This window comes from Empidonax traillii, unplaced genomic scaffold (genome assembly GCF_003031625.1).
Source record: "Empidonax traillii isolate 1590-97213 ecotype Southwest subspecies unplaced genomic scaffold, ASM303162v1 scaffold517:size446157, whole genome shotgun sequence".
NCBI classification, from domain to species: Eukaryota; Metazoa; Chordata; class Aves; order Passeriformes; family Tyrannidae; genus Empidonax; species Empidonax traillii.
The window spans coordinates 199,933-219,640 of NW_020955710.1; the positions used below are offsets into that span (position 1 = coordinate 199,933).

General features: G+C 42.3%; 1 protein-coding gene across 2 annotated transcripts in view; it reads right to left on the reverse strand.

The window, feature by feature from the left end:
* Positions 1-19,708, reverse strand: part of CFAP61 (cilia and flagella associated protein 61) — an 86,774-nt gene that overhangs the window by 66,393 nt on the left and 673 nt on the right. Inside the window, exons 2-10 of one of the 2 annotated variants that reach the window (XM_027896833.1) lie at positions 18,294-18,444; positions 17,074-17,224; positions 14,938-15,014; positions 13,988-14,055; positions 13,225-13,351; positions 9,412-9,544; positions 7,326-7,479; positions 2,683-2,774; positions 2,153-2,340 (exon numbers count right to left, since the gene is read on the reverse strand). In XM_027896833.1, coding sequence (XP_027752634.1) covers positions 2,153-2,340; positions 2,683-2,774; positions 7,326-7,479; positions 9,412-9,544; positions 13,225-13,351; positions 13,988-14,055; positions 14,938-15,014; positions 17,074-17,224; positions 18,294-18,436 — 1,133 coding nt within the window. In that variant the 5' untranslated portion in view covers positions 18,437-18,444. Of the gene's footprint in view, positions 1-2,152; positions 2,341-2,682; positions 2,775-7,325; positions 7,480-9,411; positions 9,545-13,224; positions 13,352-13,987; positions 14,056-14,937; positions 15,015-17,073; positions 17,225-18,293; positions 18,445-19,708 lie in introns of those variants that run through there. The other variant, XM_027896834.1, reaches the window with a different exon arrangement.

Here is a 19,708-nt window from a genome sequence, read left to right on the forward strand (position 1 = left end):
GATTCTATGATTCTATGATTCTATTAACAACAATAACCAGAAGGTTTGACATAATACCAAAACAAGAGGCTCTTCACTGAAAGGGGGAAATAAAACCCAAACCAACATTGGCTCTCATCCTGTTGACTCCAAGCTTTTAGAAGCCCTTCCTGGACTGTCACAGCAGCATTAGTATACAGCAGACACTGAGGTTACAACAGTCGTCGTTCTATTCCACAATAGCCAGAGTAGCAATAGCTCTGTGACTTTCCACTCAGGAAAACCTGACAGATGTGCTTTAGCAGACTAACAGGAACATCAATACTTTGAATTGTTTTTGAACACTTCTTTCCACTTCTCACCTACTGACATAGAGCAATCCCACTCTCTTCTCCATGGTGACAGCAAATTGTGACATCTCAGTTTAAACTGTATGAGCGAGAAACTAGCAAATCCTTCCTGTTTCTCCCATGTATAAGGATAAAGAGCTCTAAGCCCAAAGTTAAGATGAAGCTTTATAAAATAGTTTTCCATTGTGTAAAATCTTTTGAAGAAGTTCAGTATAGAGACATTACCTAAAAACACTGATAAATCCCTTTCCCAAGACCTGTAATTAAGTTCCCTTTAACTACCTCAGTAATCTAACTGAAAAGAGAAAATTTCTAATTGTAATATCTATGTTTGAATGAAAACTTAGAACCAAGCTGTAAGTACAGATCAGGATTGGGGTATTATATATTCACCCATATAATACATCTTTAAAGTAGTTAATAGAATAGCTAAGCAGGGGAAAGGAAAATACCACTGCAAGGTATTTTCTCTCTCTGGTATCCAGTACCTTCCTGGCAGCAAGGACCACAAGAATGGAGGTGTAAGACTTTTCAGGGGGCTTAGAAAGGTATTAAATGTCTGCAGATAAACCAGCAGTTCAGTTCCTTGCATTTCACTCTCAGTGCACTAACAAAGTGCACAGAACACCTCCGGATTTAGAAGATGGAAACATTTAGCAGCTTTACTGGGTAACAGTTCCCCAGGAACAAACTTCCCTCAGGGTTAAGATGCAATCACACCTACATTTCAACCCAACCCCTGTTTCTGGGCCCATGCTCTGCAGGGCCAGCAGAAGCAACCTTGGGACAAGATTCCAAGCTGTAGGCAGGATTACTTCCTGCCCTCTTTTACACATATTTGCTTTGCTAGTGTTTCTTGTACAAGCAGAAGGACCAAGCAAATGCAAGGCAGGGAAGCATACAAGCAAAATATTTGAGAACAGATCCACAGATTGCTCAGCTGTGAGGAAAGGATCTTGCAGGACTTAATCTTAGGAGAAGTGCTCAGACAGGAATGTTATCTTCTCTAGATACCCATCTTGGAATCCACACTGTTCCAGAGATGTCTCCAGGGAAAAGAGACTGGGATCACAGCACTGAATGATAAATGCAGTGAGAACAGAAACAATGGTAGATACAAAATACAGAGGGTCAGAAGGGGGCAAAAAATATGCCTTTATATGATGTCTAAAAAGACCATGGCTCGTTTATGATCAGAAAGAGACAAAGTTCCTGAAGAAGCTTCTGCTGATGTGATTGAATATAGGTTTGCTTTCCAAGTGTACAGAGAAATTTGGGAAATAAGTGTCTATACCCCTTTTCCAGCCCTGTTCAAATCCACCAGGATCTTAAAGTCCAAGGGCAGCATCAATCATCTTAAAAGAAAAACCCTTTGCCCCACTGTAGTGGATCCTAGAATATGGAATCAGTTCCTCTCAGTGATGGGAGACTGAGTGTTTAGAATGACTTGCAAAGCTAAAACCAGCTCTATTGCCCTCCCCAGGGACATAACTAGTACTGTGACCTTTGGCTCCCCTCACAGCTAGTCAGCTTTGGAATTAGTGTTTCTTCAGGGAAGAAGGCACCTTCTTCCATAACTTCAACTAACATTTTTTTCCAACAAAAAATGAATCCCTCTCTTTTTGTCCCCACAGGCCTATCAGAGATGAGAAGTTACAGCTGGAGGTTGAAAAGTTACTACTGAAAGTAAAAGAAACAGGAAAAAAAAAGGGGGTCAGAACAACTCCCACCCAACTGCAGCAGGTGCTGCCGCTTGCTGATTTGTTCTAAAAATGTAACCTGGCAAATGGTTATCAGCGGGGTAACAGGCTGTTCATGCTCACCTGGTTTCATAAGCCTCATCAATACATAACAGACGGATACAGAAGGCATTAGGAGCTCCTCTGTACAGTGGACGAAAATCTCCTTCCTCCTTATTCTCAAAGGGACATGTCTCTGAGGCTTTGGAATCTGTGGTGCTGCCATCATCCAATGGCAGCTCAGTCGGGGAAACAGTCATAGCCACATCTTCCTGCAACAGGAACAAAACAGAATTACTTACAACATTTCAGAAAGTGTTTCTGTTAGTTAAGGTCCCCGTGCTGTCTCTCCTCTCAGGGACCCTCTAGTCCCATCCCTGTGCTGCCTGGCTGCTTAGGAGCAACTGGATGGGAAAGTTCACCCAACCACTAACTCTGCCCATCTCCCTCCAGACCCCAGGCAGAGCAGACTCTGATCCAGGTTCCACAGCAGGCACACGTGTGGGCCCATGCAGGGGACAGGAAATCAGCAGTGCTGCTTGTCCTTATCTCTGCCAGCCTTGCTCCGTGTCAGCTCCAGGAGGGATTAGCACTGCTGAGCACAGCAGCATCACCTGCACAGCTGCATCTTGACCAGGAACACATTCCAAGTCCCCACACGAAACAGGCTCTGGTTTCTGACTCGTTTGGTTGCTTTCATCTTCACCTGAGTAAAGAAAAAAAGACTAAGTGCATAAGGCTTAATAAAGTGAGTTTAACCCTCAGAACTACAGCAATAGCTGGAACAGGCAAGGCTACCTCTATCAAGAGATATATTTTTATTAACCACAGTTAACACAGCCCCTCCTATAGCTACTTGCCTGGAACTTCATTAGACCATTCCATTTCTAAGCAAAAACACCCCAAGGGGATTAGTTGTAAAATAAGACCTAAACAAGACAGTTTTGATGTAGTTCTTAAATCATGTATTATACATCAAATTTTTATCCTATCTGAGCTGAAATAACAGGAGTCAGTGTACTGATTGGTCTCTTAAACCCCACACTTCACTATCTTGTTTCCTCATGATCACAAGGACAAGCAAAGGCTCTTCATTCTCCCATTAGTTCCCCTAAAAGAACTGAAATGCAGATTAAGACCTAGTCGAGTCAGAACTCTTACTGGTGCAAAGAGGGACAAGATACAGGAACTAAGTTTGCTTCTCAATTGCTAAGCCTAATCAGTCCTTTAAATCCTGTTTTACTTCTTGTAGAAGTTGTTGCTCTTTGTCTATTTCCTTCTTTTCCTCTAAGAACTTCTCTCCTGTGCCACTCTCCTTGGATGCTGAAGGAACTGCTTGAAAGCACTTGGTGAGCCATTGCAATTTTGTGTATGTATATGATCATTTGGCCAAAAACCAGACACCTGCTTTGGACACATGAGGAACTCCCACGGGAGTAAAGACCCCAGGTTTTGGTAAGCTTGTAGATATCAGCAATGTGAAAAGGAATAAAAGTGATGCAAGAGAAGTCACACACTCCAGAGAAAGCAGTTCCCAAGCCCATGTGTTGAAGGATTATGTCTCTACAGTGTGAGAGGATGGTATCCAGAACAAGAAATCATCTGATAATGCATCCTAAAGGTCACATTTAATGTGATGGACCAAAATTACTTTAATCGTCAACTTGGAAAAGAAATATTGAAATAGCAGGGAACCCTACATATTGCTCCAAATACCCACCAAAGTTATCAAAGCCAAGGGTCAGCTGTTGTCTTTTCAGTCCCTGAACCTACCAGTAGCAGTTCTGCTATTCCTAAAGTTGCCACCTCATTAGTTTTACTGATACATTCAGAGTTTGGGTTTATATTTAAAAATAAAGTCTGCTACTGAGTTTTAAATAATAAGCTCTTGAGGTGTAGGTATCACTGCTGCGAAAAACACACCGGGCAAGGACATCCTTGCATTTAAAAGGTCCAAGAACACAAATCAGTTTCTGTGCTCCAGGAAGAATAAAGAAAGTTTTCAGAAAAGAGAATTCTTCACTCCTCTCTCTGAACTTTGCCTTGGGACACCCACCTCAGCTACATTCACAGACAGAAGCATTTCTTCATACAGTAATGGGCACATTTCTTCCTTTTTTTTTTTTTTAAAGTACCTCAAAGGTTTAAAATAATTTAGCAAAAAGCATTTATTAAAAAAATGCTGTTATCTGAAAATCTGTTCCTGTCAATAAAAAAGAGTGCAGATGCAACATGCAGGGCAAGGAGCAACACGGGGGGGTGGGAGCCATGGATTCTCTGGGGTATCACAGATGTGAGCCTTCACAGAAATTATCAAATGTCATCTTGATTAACCAGCTCCATTTCTCATTACAAACAGCCTTGCAGGTGTCAGAAGTTAATTAATACAAGTCTCTTGTTGTCATGTAAATATTGATATGTTGTTTCTGCCTTTACACTAAAATGCAAATCTTGAATGGCTCCAGCATCCACTCCTGTCAGACACGGCTGCATCGCTGTTTGCACACACGCTGCACACGAGTGTCTGGGAAGAGCAGCAATGCTGTCACACAAAATCCAGTAAGGACCACAAATAAAGAGAAAATTAAAATAATCCTGTGATTGCTGGGCTGTTAGCTGAGGTACAGTCAGCAGGATCAAGAAGTCAGTTCACCATGAAGCCTGATGAAAAGCCCTTGAATCATTCGCGCTGCATCGTGTTTTCTAGCAACTAATTCATGACGCCATATAGAGTAACAACCAAATTACTGTAATTACCCTGAAACCTAAGTGGCATATCAGTACAGACTGCTGTATACTCTGCCATTATTATTCAGCATTACATTCTGAAAGGAAAAATAGTATCAACCTGCGGTCTCTACTTAAAAGCTAAAGAGCTTGAAAAAAATATCCTTTTAAAATGTGGAAACATAAAAATTACTGTACAAAGGAACGCAGTTTGCATTTAAAATTCCCAGCTTTGGATTCAATAAAGTAAAGTCCAGATCCTCTATGTATGTCAGGTCAACGAACCTCCACTGCCTTCACAGCAGGGGACAATCTGGCAGCAAGTTTTCGATGCAGTGGTCTGCAGATACACTGCACTCACCAAAACAGCCTCATGGAATCAGCCGTGGGTTTGCAATACAAACCAGCTGTACAGAACTGACTCTGCAACAAACTCCAAAGACAAACCAGCCCTTGTGTCAGAGAGGCTTAACAATAGACTACTGGGATGCAATTCTTCTGTGGCTCTGCAGTTACAGAAAAACCCAACCCACTCCAAACAAGATGATTTCATTGAAGGTGTAATTTGAAGAGAGAATTAAGAAGTCAGAGGAGGGGAATGGTGCTTATTAGTTGGTCAGTATTTTTTTTTTTTACAGTAAACTTAGTTACTAAAATAGGGGGCTTTTTTCTTTCTATTCTTAATTTAAAAGAAAAAAAAAAGTTACCATTTTTCCAGGGAGTTTTCATGAATGAATATTGAAATGAATTTTAAGTCACAGGTCATGTAATAATGCAACCTAGATCAGAGGCAAAGAGTTCAAACTGTTTGAAAAATACAGACTTTTATTTTATAGCCATAAATCAAAAAGGTAACAAGCAGCAAAACCAAAAGCTGCTTATCTAGTAGCCATCCTAAAAGGCATATATTCTCAATAAGCCCTAACGGACTTCTTGTGCCAAGCCGCTGCCTTATTGAATGGGTATCAGAAATTCAACTAACAGTAGTATGTATTTGATTTGTTTCCTTTTTCCTTTCCCTGAAATTCAACTGCCAAAGCCTTTAGTTTTAACTCTCCTTTTGGTCACACTGTTTGGCAGGTATAAACAGCAACTTATGGTGTAGCAGACACCAACACATATTAATCTTATAATTGTTTACATTCTAAAGTGTGCAAAGCTACAACAATCATTTTAATTACCATTCAGTGATAACAGAATTAATGTTCCTGAGCAGTATACAGCAAGTTTTACTATTAAATTTCTACTTGCTCTCTCCAGAAATAGCACCAGAGCCAGGTTCTCAGCTTATGATATTCAAGTTTCTTCCCAGGTGTCTGAGATCATTAATGATTTGAACTCAAGCTACTTTGAAGTCTATAAGTAGAGCTTTTTCCCCAGAGCTGTCATTCCAAAGAAAGGGGTCTTACCAAGGTCTTACCTGAAGGCAATCCACAGCATTGTAAACCAGCATCATTCATCAAAACTAACCTAGTTTTTAAATGGAGAGGAAAGAGATAAACACAGGACTGCTAACCATGCTGCTTTAGGAATTCTTGAAAAACCACTCAGAACCTGAACACAACAACTGCTCCAACTCATGAGTGATCTCTGTTCCTCCTCAGTCTCATTTCTGTTCCTATATCTGTCACCTCTCCTGAGCTGATACTCCTTAAGCTGCAGGAGCACAGGATGGTACAGGAGGAGGCAGGCAGCTTCCTCCATCCCCTATGTGCATGATGCTTCTTTGCAGGGGAGGGGAGTCCACAGGAGTAGTTTCAAGACCTTCCCTCTCCCTTTTCTGTTCCGTGACTGCCAGCTCTGAGATACCAGCTGGCAACAGCCTTGCAGGTCCCTGGTTGCCTTTTTTTGCCTGCTGTTCTGTGTTCAGACAAGCAGATACATAACCTAATGGTGGGGGTTTTTTATTCCATTACTGATAATTAGCAGGCAGCAAAACATTGCCCTTCTGCACAAAAAGCCCTTTGACACTGAAAAATAAAGATGACAACTGTAAATTATTTACGTGACACTTCTGTTGTACAAACAGGTGACATAGGCATGGTTTTTTTCACTTGCAGTAAGGTGGCTGTAGATGTGTTGCTGTATATAAGAGTGGAATCAAGAGACAGTCCCTGATCTCCCAAAATCTTGTAACCCTGGAGACTGCCAACAATAAGCAAAGACAGCAGAAGCTGAACCACAAGGAAATAAGGTGAGTCGAGAAGACAACATACCAGGCATGGTTAACCAGCTGCTCGGCTGCTGACAGACACACACCACCAGACTTCAAAATGTGATCTTCATTTAACAGCACAACTGTATCTACAGGCTGGCTCCCCACTAACAACAATTGCTCCTGAGTCCAAGATAAGTTATCAAAACTCCCCTCTTAAATTAAAAAACCCCAGGCAACCTGCTCCAAGACAGAGAGGGCAATTTGTGTTTTCTTGTTAGTAAACCCATACCCTTTTCTGACCTCCTGCACAGCCTGCTCAGAAGCTTGACACTAACACACCTTGAATCTATCTAGACTTTAGAATACAGATACCTTCTTGAACGCTTGGCTTCCGTGGCACTTGGAGAACATCTTCAGCATGTTGTTTACAGAGTCCATGGAAAGGCCCTAAGTCAAAACACTCTTGAAACAAGGAAACATTCACTTGAGAACATAAGCTCATGAATCCTACTGCAGTACCATCAACCTGAAATATAAGAGCCACATCACAAATGAGTCTGATTTTAGGTCAAGACAAAAAAAATTGAACAAAAAACTTGTGAAACAAATGCTAGCATTCCATCTCTGACTGTGCATAATGAAAAAGTGCAAAGGAACTATTTCTACAAAATCTAAAGATGCTCCTATTTTTTCCTTGTAATGTGTGTATTAGAACATCTGAGGATTTCCAAGTCTTCCATTAGCTATGACTTGCAAGAGCATTAGGTTTATATATATGGACCAAACAGTGACCTATTGTTTTAGTAAAGCATTTGTTACAGTAAATAAAAAATATACCTCTGAAAAGGCATCATTTGGCTTTAAGTTACAGCAAGCTGAACTAAAACCTGGATGCAGCCAGCTGTAACGGGTGACATTTCTGGACATTGCTTTCTAGCTAAGATGGTGCACAAACTGAGAAGTGTATTTTATTATCCTGTAAGGTTATTCACTCAAGAAAGCAATTCTATATTATATAATTGGTACCTAACACAGCACGTGGTGTGCATTATTTGCAGCAATTACAAGTGCTAAATATTTGGGAGTTCCAAAAGACTCCCAGAGCTGGTCTCCAAAACAAACATCTCTGGCAAATGTGAAAGCGGCAGAACCCCTGCAGTGCTGAAAGCCACAGTGCTGCGGGTGTCTGACTGCTGCTGGAGTTCTCAGCAGGCTGCAGTGCTCAGCAAGACCCTCTGAGCAGAGAGAACTAGCCTGCTGGGGGGTTTCTGCGTTTAAGTTGACACAAGTCTAGAAGGAAGCTCTTCAATTTTTAGTACTGTACACAATTATCTGGTGAAACACGCATTATCAAAATATATTTTCTTTCCACCTTAATGCACATAATGAAAGCCTTTATAAACCTAATGAAAATTCAAAGGCTGCTTTTGTAGAGCTGTTTTATCAGGCCATCAGCACTCCAATAAAGACCTAAAAAAGTATGAGTTTAATTTTTCTGCCCTCAAACAACAAGTGATTGTTTGTTTGCCTTGTTTGTGTAACCGACAAAGCTGGGGCACCACAGTTGCCTGGCTGCTATGTAATTTCAGGCCCAAGGCTCAGCAGAGGCTGATTAACCAATCCATCTACCATATGTGCAAAAAGAGGCTGCCAGCTTCATTCTCCGCAGGGAAAATTGGCATCCATCGTGGTTTGCACGGAGGCGCCTTCCCAATCCGTGGTACCAGCGAGGACAAACTCTGAGGGCCTGAAACACCTTGTGCTGGTCTCACATGGAGCTCTGAACATGCAACTGAAATGTATTATTTACAGCAATAGCCCTTTGCAATGTGCCATTACACTAATGGTGTATTGTTTCCCATTTGGCTCCCAATGGCAATGATTACATGTTGCAGTTTTATAAAACCATTTGCCACAGAAAACAGGCTTCAGGAATTAAGGAGGTTATGTTGCTTATCACCTTGCAATACCATGCACAATTACTAACACAGGAAAATCTTGACAGGAATTTTTAGCAGGATAATTATTACCACCTCTGTCTTATTTAAATTAATTCCTGAGTTTCTGTCTTCAATTCAGAAAAAATCTGTGTGAGCCAGGAGATGGAAAAAACCTACAGCATTTTAAACTGTGAAAGGATTACTGGCTACTCATTTCCTCTGGGAGTGAAGACAGGTCACCTATGATGCAACTGTGGCCACATGGTTACTACATGACAGTGAAGTGGTCCCAATTGCTTAAAAGAATCCGCATAAGAACGAGGAATTGCTACTTCATTTCTAAACTGGAGGTATCACTGCTAAAGACAGACACCACCTACACTGCGAAGGGCACCATGTGGGTGCAGATCATCTACCTTTCACAGGTGAGATGCTGATTCCATTCCCAGAGCTAGAAATGAGCTGCCACTCATGACATCACTAACATCAGAGAAAACCAGAGCTCATGGCAGACTGACCTCACAAACAGCTGCCTTATTTTCTTCATCTTGATGTTCCATGAGGTCAACAAGGAGATATTCACCAAAGGTCTTTTTCAAAGTCTTACTTTGATGTGTCCAGATTGGCATGAGATCATCATAATCTTCCAACCTACAAAAAAGAGATGAGGTTATGTCGTACAGCTCTGCCATTAATAGGTTCTGATGCTTCTCTTCTACTCCATTAACATATAGAGAAATATTATAAATACCTGTTCCAAGGCCTGCACCCACAAGTAATTTCACCTAAGACATATCCCCAAAGCACACTAAAGTGGGAGTCTCAGCACCAGAGGAGAAACAGAACCACTCCCAAGAGGCAGCACAACCCAACTAAGACTTGGATTGCCCAGTGCAGATACTTTTCTTTCCCTAACAAAATACAAGGGAAGCTCACTTCAAAGTTCTCCTGCCTAAGGCATCTCAGCCCAGGGCCTTAGGCCTCATTTAAAATAATTGTGTTTACTGAGACAAATCATGGGGTGGTTGGACTTGGCAGAGATCTCAAAAAGGTACATCACTGCAATTCAGCAAATCTATTCTCAAAAACACCAAGGAAGAAAACAGTGCCTTGGTGTACAGGAACACAGTGCTGAGCAGTGGCTTGGTTTATTACCCACAGCAGTGCCAAGTCACCCAGCACACAGAGCCACTGTGCTTTTGTAAGGTCAAGTTGAAGCTCCACCACTGAAAGAGATAGAAAGGCTGAAGTGCTATTCTCACATCCCTCTGCCTCAGGAAAGGCTCTGAGGAGGTGGGCACCTGCCAGCCAGGCTTCACCTGCTCTGCTGCTCCAGCCTGCTCTCCCTGACAGCACCTGGCTGCCCCAAGGTGTGGTGGTACCCTCACACAGACCCCCAAACTGCATGCATTTTTAGTTAAACAGTCACAGACTCTTTCCCATTAAACTGCTATTCCTAGATGGGACCGATGTAAGTCTGAAGGAGTCACGGTGCTTTTACCAAAGCAGTGACAATTCATCAGTCACACATCCTGGGACCATGGCATGAAACCTGACGGCAAACCAGCTCCAACAGAACTGCTGTCAACAACATGAAGTCACCTGTATGTACCTCTCAGAAAAACACTGGAATTAAGCGGTGCAACCAACAGCTCTGCACCAAAAGCAGCATCCGTGGAATGCAGCCGGGATCGCTCCACGCCAGCCCGTCCCGACCGCGGGTCCCCGCGGTCTCTGCCGCCCCCGCGCGGCACGGCCAGGCACTGCGGAACCGGGCTGGGAGCGGCTACCGGCGCTTTCCTCGCTCCTTAGGGAAGCACAAACCTGCTCCTGCAGCGAGAGCCAGGGAACGGCTACCGGCGCTTCCCTCGTGTTTTGCTCCAGATTCCCGGTGCCCACGGAAGGAAGTGCCTGTATCCAAACACCTGCAATTTGGAGATGACCGTTCCACGCAGCTACCCAGAAACACTGAATAAACAGATTCTCACTGCCAATTTATGGGTTTAGAAGGAGCCCTAAAGTTAACATAAGTGGGCAAAAAAGATTCTATTTCTCATTGTATCAAACAGGATCTGAATTCCCAGGCATTGCCTGACTCCAGTGCAGGATGCAAGGATAATCCATGTGCTCTCTGGATGGTTTTGCTGCTCCTACACACCAGAATGGAAGTGACCTCTGAGCAAGATCAGAACTTCACTACTGCAACACAAATAATTAGTGGGGCAAATCTGCTGATGAGCTATTAAACTTCAAAAACCTAAACTAATGTAGGGATAACAGAATGAGACTGTATCTGTTTGTGGGGTGGATAATAGACACACAAGTCCCATAAAGGGAACACTGTGCCAAGTGCTCCAAGACCCCACACGGCATTCTGCTCCACACAGCACGAGGTGACGCTCCAAGGTGCAGATGGCAATTCCTAGAGACTGGCCCCATGACAGTCAGTGGGGTTCCACATAAGCCCACTCATGTCCCTGCACATTAACTGTAGAAACAAAACTGTTTTCATTTTTTTCCTATTTTTTTAATATCTTTTACCAGTAACATAGTCTTAAAAAAAGCTAAAAAAACCCTCTGAAAATCAGTAGCTTACCAACATAAAGTACAGAAAAACTCTACCGCAAGCACAAGCAGTGAGCTGCAAATCTGTGACTCACACAGGGTACAAACCCAAGAATGACAGGATCTAGACAGGATATCAGCAAGGACCTTAAATATCAAAACTTAGTGCACTGAGTTCTGGTGCACACAACCAATCCATCTCACAGTATAAAAGCCAGATGCAGAGAGTAACTCCAAAACTGATGGTTAAGCAAGGTATCACTTTACAGCTGCTTTCCCCCCCCTTCATAAGTAAGGGAAGAGGGAACAGAGATTACCCTAATCTCCTCTCCCTCCCCCAGAACATGTTGCTAGGCAGGTGGCTGGGGACAGCTCTCTCAGATGAGTCTCCAAGGGCTCCATTGGCCGTTACTATGGATGCCAGCCAAGCACAGAGGCAAATGCAGAGGGAAAGGAAAGGCAGAGCATATTCTGCAGACACAAATTAGCTTACCCAGAAGCTACTGATGGACAAATACTGAAGTATGAATATCACCAGGTACTGGTGTAATTTAAGAGGAAAAACAGTTTTCTACATAGTTTTCTAATAATAAAAAACCTAAAGTAGTTCAGTATTTGTAACAAACTACAGAAATGCCAGAAAAGATGGTGTCTCTAATCAGGAATATTGGTATAGCCTAAGTAACAGTTTCAGTCAAGTAAAAGTCATATTCCATTGACAGTATCCAATGGTCATTAAAAGAAAATACAGTTTAAACAAATATACTTGGAATCAAGACACATAGAAAGATTTTAAACCCCTAGGAATTAATTCCCCTACTGACACGTTCTGAGTATTGAGATCCACTCACTGATTGGTGTTGGACAATTCAAAGGAAGCACTCAGAAACCTGACAGCTGTACAGTGTTACAGAGCACGAAAAGCTTTGTAACGCTGAAATGTCCAAAGCTACAGCAGGATGCTGCTAAGTGGCAAAGGCCAGGCTTTTTTCTTTAACTACTCAGAAGTCAAGCAACAGGATATCATGAGCATGAACTTAAACTATAGCATATATCAACTAGAGGAGCACAAGCTGCAGGTTTCTCAGAACCATTTCATAAAGCTAACTATGTGCAATAAACATCTGACGTGTTTGTCAGAACCCAGCCTGAGCTGGCAGCATGAACCAGCCCATAAACAAACAGGTGTGGCTTTACCAGGCAGAGATATGAGCTATGCCTAGTGTGGGATTACCAGTACTGACCCCCCCATATCCACGTGTGATAGTGCCCCAGCAATGCACTCGTCCCTAGGCTTCACTTCCCATACAGCCACCAGAAATGCTCGTTTAATCACAACTCTGTTACACAGCCACAAAGCAACACCTACATTTAGGTATAGAGCAATTCCACAGAAAAAAACCTGGAAGAGAATTACTCTTCATGTCTAAATGACTACTGGAATTAGGGTTTCTCTGCTCTTATTTAACTCTTTCAGATAACATGCCTTCCTATCAGGCTTTGCTCAACTCTTCAGCATATGGTATAAGAGAAAATTAAAATCAAAACTAAGTTGGAAGAGGCTTCAAGAAACCTGAAAACTGCATGCACTGCATCTCCAGCTCATCACAGAACAAACATCACCAAAAAAAAATCTTTCTACCCAGCAAACTAATTTTATAAGAAGTACAATTGATCTTGCGATGAAGTAGAACTCCTTGGGCTGACAGGAAACCAGAGCAGCTGAAGCAGGAGAGCACACTGATCTCACACAGCAGTGGCATTACCTCGCCTGGCGCACGTGCAGCCGTGGGTGGCACCGGTGCCTGGGGCACACGAGCAGGGTAAACTTTATACCCACTGCCGATGCTGGAGCAGGAGGCATCACTGCAAAGACACCCCTCATGCCTGGCTCTGTGGATGACAAACACCCGTCAGAGGCAGAGAAAATTCATTATGCAAGCTTTAAAAGTCATCAGCAGAACTGTTTGAGCAAACAATTTCAAACTTGAGGCTTGGAGCACTTTGCCATCCGTGGTTTAAGTCAAGCAATGGGGCTAAATGGACAGCACTATAAACATGTGAGAGAATTGTCAATGGAGCCATCTAATTAATCCAGCATTCCAAACCTGAAGAACCTTCAGAGCAATCAAATTGGTAGAATTAAATCTTTATGAAAATACTATTATTTAGGTCACAGAGCTTGCAGGAATTGATCTTAATCCTGTGTGATGTCCTGTCTGTTTGGGACAAATTTAAAGACTGCAAGAAATGGACAGACTGCTGAATGGCTGCTGGAGTGAGCACAGAAACAGAGATACCTCCTGCACAAGGGATCTTCACAGGAAGATACTTTCAGACTGTGTTTTCCACATGGTTAGAAAGTGTTCTCAACATAAAAAAAAAACAAAAACAAACACCAACAAACAACAAGAACAAAACCAAAACCAGAAACCAAAACAAAAACAACAAAAACCAAACCCAAAAAAAGAAACAAAAAAAAACCCACAAAACTCAGTGTCTGTTAATGATATTGTAATAAATTCCTACCTAAATTTTCCTCAGCTGGTATGAAGAGAAGGATAAACTGCAGTTCTGGTAGTAAGATGAAAGCTCTCCTAGACAAATGACAAATTTATTCAGTCTTTCATCATTACACCCATCAATAACAGACAGCAGCTAGTCTTTTAATATACATCTTTTTTTCTCTCCCATGTCTTTAATCTTCCTTCATGAGTCCACATGGCTCAAAAATTAAAACATTTCTGATAAAATAAAATTCATCTGGGCATTTTTCACTGTTTTTTTTTTTCCCCACCTTATTTCTCTCTAATTTCCTAATCCCTAGATTTCAACTATCTTCCTTTTTATATCAGTTCCCCATTGGTGAACCATTAAAGATGCCAGAGCTCTGCTGGCAGATCTGACCTGGCATCTGGATGAGCTGACCTGATGTGACAAACTGTCAATTCAACAGCAGCACCAAGTGCAGCTCACTGTTTATGCAGCAGACTCCGGGTTACACCAAATAACCTGAGCTAACACAGCAATATTTGTGCTTGTACTGTAGTCTGCAGCCTCATCACCTCATCTGCAGCTAACAAACTAGCAGTAAGTTATCTGGGAACACGTGTATCCCATAAAGATCTACAGCTTTCTAAGCTTCCTGCTCACTCACATGCTTTGGTTTTTACAAGTGGAAATGCAGGAAAAAGAAAAATCAATCTACCTTGCAAGTGCAGTATTATTTCCGTGGGCAATGCCAGCAAAGGTACAGCTAAAGCTGAACACGGTGTGAGAGGTGTGCTCAGAACTGCCACAGCTCAGTTTCTGAGCCACTGTGCACTGATTAACACAAGGTGATGTATTACAGCTTCTGAGACTTCAGAGATGTTCCGTTTAGGTGCACAGCAAACCTTAAGGCACTTGTAAATTCCACAGCCTCTCCAAGTGATGGCAGGAGCGCACCTGCTTCACCACACAGTTCCCTGGGAACTCACCTCACAGTTTCCCGGGAACATCCAGCGGCGTATTCTTCCTTTGCCACAAAGAGATGCATGAACAGTGTGTTCAAAGGCTACAAGACAAGGAGGGGGAGTCTACACCATGCAGCTAATACTCATTACATCAACCCAAGTATTAATAAACATTTTTATTTCCAGTGTATACGATCTGCACTCAAAGCAAGCAGCGTCATGAAATAACTTCAAAATGTGTGGATAAAGTTACGTGATATTAAAAGTACTTCTAATAATTTTGAGTATCTGCTAAATTTTTACTTCACACCCAGTTTACTATTATTTGACGGCAGTATACAGTGGACATTTCATAACAAGCAGTATTAACTATAGACTAAAAACATTTAACCACAACAATTAGCAAGTAAACATTTAACATTTGGCTGATAACGACATTCTTTTTAGGTTTAAAAAGCAAACACAAAGCTCACATACTTCTTGTAATTCTAAAATATTTTTAAGGTAGTAAGAAAAATTATAGATTTTAAAACTCTATCATTAGACACATTTAAATACCCAGGCAGAAACAGGGCAGACTAACAGACACCTTTGTCCTATTTGCCTCCAGTTAACCTGGAAGACCCCTGTGCTGGAGTGGCAAGGGCTATTAGTTCAGCTGTTCTCCTGTATATTAGTGTGCTGGGGCAGTGAAGGTTCACCTGTAGAAAAAAATATTTCTACAAAGACTATTTTAAGTGGCAAAACCTGAGGACTTCTGAATAGTTTACTATTCAACTAAAATGTCATGGCTAGAGTCACCAATAAACTTCAGCAACTTCAGAGCAAGAAAGATATCAATAGAAGCTGCAGTACACAGACCAGCACAAAGACAGCAGGCTATTGTAACAAACACCTACAGCCATTTCTAAACATCAGGATTTTTGTTTGTTTCTCAAAAGCAAAAGGAAAAAAAAATACTTTGTTGTTGAGGTCCAAGAGGAGGCTCGGGAAGCCAGACTTGGACTGTCACTGTTTCTGAATAGCACTGGTAACCAGACAGTCCTGCAAAGCATCTCCACTAATTCAATTCTGCACAAGTCAGTTCCCAGATTAGACCTTTGATCTATCTTATTTCTGTGCCCGAGGAAAAAGACTTGCCAGTTAGACTTTGCAGAAATCTTTTGTTCAGATGATCTCAGTTTTGTAAAGCACACCTGCAAGGATTTAACCTGCAGTTAACCAACAATCTCACCAAGGTATACCCTAGAAAAGGTTCAGTTGTTCTGCCAGTGCAGAAGCATAAAAAGAGTGAATCTTCTGCACCTGTTTTAGAAAACAATCTCCATTCTAGCAAAGCAAGATCACTGCTCCCTGTCAGTGTTTCAAAAGCCTTTCCCCTATTTACTCATGAGCAGTAATTTATTTTTCTGTCTTCTCTCTCTGTGTGCCCCTGCACTTGCAGTCAGCTGCAGCTTTGCTGCACTGGATCGTGTATAACAGGCTGCGTGAGGCAGAGCCGACAGCACCCCCAGAGCAGCTGCACCCTGAATGAAGAGGCTGTGCCTGCACCTTGCCTGGGCACAAAGTGCTGCTCAAGACACAAAGAAAACCCATTACAAGGAAATTTGGCATCTTTTTTCTGTACTCCCTTGGGCTGTAACGACTTTCTTTGAAGAGCACCCAGCATTTTCAAACACAACTGCTGTGTCACTTGATCTGCAAGCCATTGCTTACCATCTCAACACACTGGAGAACTGCTGAACGTTCTAGACATAACCACAGTACTGCCAACACCATGTTATGCCATGTGCTGCCTGTTTTTTAAGTGCTTGGGGTTCACATTTCCCATACTCTCTCAGGATCTAGCTCCCAGCTAGACTGAATGATGGGCAGCATTTGAATCCTAAACTTCTAAGGGCCTGTCTCCAGCCCATAAGTCTTAAGAGAAAATCATCAACTTGCCCAAAGAGACTGTGTGAAAGCTGCCAGAGCAGAGAGCAGCAGTCTCCACAGCAGCACCGAGATGTCCACATCAACACAAAGGTTTCATTCAGAATTAGATCATCACCTTTCACAGCCTAAGGGCCTCAGGTCTACCAAAACCAGATCTTAAGTGCCCACGAGTATTTTTCACACCTAAGCCTTAAATGAAAACTAGAAGTCACACAATTTACTTACAGTGCACTTATGGTTAGTGTAGTTTTTACGCAGGAATGGTTCCCAGTCAGCCTGATCAGTGATATTCCAATTTGGATAGTCTAGAAAGGCAGCATGGGCTATAACCTCATTCTTCTCATTGCAGAGGGTCAAAGCAAGATTTGATTTTTCTCTATGAAAACAATTGAATTTTGCACAAGTTGAAGAAACTCTAAATAGAAAAGCATCTGACAGAATTCAGCCTGCTAGAACAGTAAAATTAGCCATGTTCAAAAGGGTTCCCAGAATCAAGCCTCAAAACCTCATCACACACACCTTAACTTGACATTATTGCTTCAGTTCCACACAGAATGTTCCAACATAACACTTGATATGATTTTTCAGATCCTTAATCATCATGATTTTGAGATGCAAGACTTAAATGCTCCCTCTTCTCTGTGTGTTTTTTCAAACATTTACTTGTTCCCCAAATAGCTGTCACCCAAGACTTTTGCCATTAAGTTGGAAAATCCTGAAGTGACCCATAAGCACTTGCCACGGACTGTCTGCTGTTCATCCCTGCACAGAAGGAGGAAGCACACAAGGTTCCAGGGATGGAGGTGGGCTAAAAGTATGACTACAATCCTCATTTCCTCTGAGGACACTGCTGTGCAAGCAGCCAGGAGACAGAGACCAAACCTTGGGTATTGGGGGCACAGAAAGAGGCAGCACACTCAAACACTTTACAGCAGGCAGACACTGCCTCCCACAGCAGAATACAGAGGGGCAAAAGATAACCCACTCCTTTGGGTAAGAGGAAAACAGAAGAGAAGAAGTGATTGACATACACAGGAACAGAAATTAAAGAGTTATGGTCTCACAGCAATTAAAACTCCTCCACTTCTGTTCCTCCCCAGCAGGCGAAAATGTTCTGGGAGATGGAGCAGACACCAGAATCTGAGGGTTTCACCAGGAGTTAACCAACATTGTTTCCTCTGAATTTTTATAAAAGACTAGTGTAGTTAAATCACATCCACCACACTGGCAGCAGTGACCCAGGTTTGCCCAGTCATGCATATGACAGAAGTAGATTTTCTATTGCTTTTCAAGAATAGCAAGAAAAATCAAAACAAAAACAAACAAACAAGAACCCACATGATACCACCGACACAGGTTCAGAATGTTTTCTGCCATTTTAAATGTGACTTAACTGCCTGAATTTCCCTGCAAGAAAGGTAATATCCTAGAAGACTATTACTTACAAAAGGAACATGACATTAACCCTTCCAAAAACACCTTCTGTACCGGTGCTGAAGAGGCTGATAATGTCTGGAACATCGTGTGATTCTGTCCTTCGTACACTGACCCCTCCTGCGTTTCTCCTTGAGGAGGTCATTGTGTCCATCTTACAGGCTGCAACAAGAGCAAACACCAACATTGCTGCTCTGGGCATCCCACTGCAATCCACTCAAAGTCACTTCAGACAGGTTCCTATAAAAACTCCTACGTGGTGCAATTCTTATGGATTTGGGTGCCTGTACACCACACAGATACATACTGCCTGCACATACACACAGCATGCAGGCAATCATCCCTGCTGCCTGGATCCTCCACAGGAAATAAATGGTTTGGATAGATTACAGTTGCTTTTACATTTGCTCACTTATGGGCCCTTGCATGGCAGCCATCAGAACAGCTCCTTCAGCCTGCAGGCTGGGAGGCTCAGCTGGGGGCAATCAGTGTAACAATTAAACAGCAGCTTCAGGTGACTTAATTGTCTTCAGGTGAAGAACTTCAGGTGACTTAGTTGTCCAAAACTGCACCTCAAATCTCTTTTAAAGTCAACTGCAGTACTTAAATTTCAAAAGAACTTGAAAGTTCTATGGCCTGCCTGCTCAGAAGAAAACAGTTCTTTTGTGGTTCCATATTCACAGGTGCCAGGCATAAGATTGATTGATCTGCCCGGTAACTTCAGAACACCCAGGTGCAGCAGCTACTCAAACCACCTGTGATCATCCCCTCTGTTCTAACACCTTTCAGCTGTGTCTGCTCAATACTGCAGCCCACTGCCATACAATTAACAACTAGGCACGTGAAATAAAGTGACCAAACCAATACCTTTCTGCAGTTTCTAAAATATACATGTAAAATATAGCATCACTAACTCAAAAAAAAGTTTAAATAAGCAACACACCAAGACCAGCAGAGCATTTTCGCCAATCTGCTAAATACAAGAGCCAGTTCTAACAGTGGCTCCAAACCCAGGCATGATGCCCAATTCTGAGGCACCACAGATCCCCTCTGAAACGGAGTAACAAAAGAAATCCTGACTTTCATACACAGAAAGTCACACGCACTGCTACATCTTCCACAGACAAACAAGACATTTAGGTGTCAGCACAGGTCCCAGTCACACCAATATACATTTGTAAAGAGGTCCTGGAAACAACCTGAAGCAAGACATCGTCTGCACATATGGTGCCAATTCCACATATAAAAACATACCAGAGCTTTTTAAAATGTCATTAATGAACTGAAATATAGCACTAAGATCATCTCAACTCAGGAAAACAGTTCACCGCGCTCACATATTCAGTCGTTTAACTCAATGCATTGAAAAAGATACCACCCCCTTCAACGCGAGCTCCCCCGAACGTTCACGCAAGCCCTGAGTGAC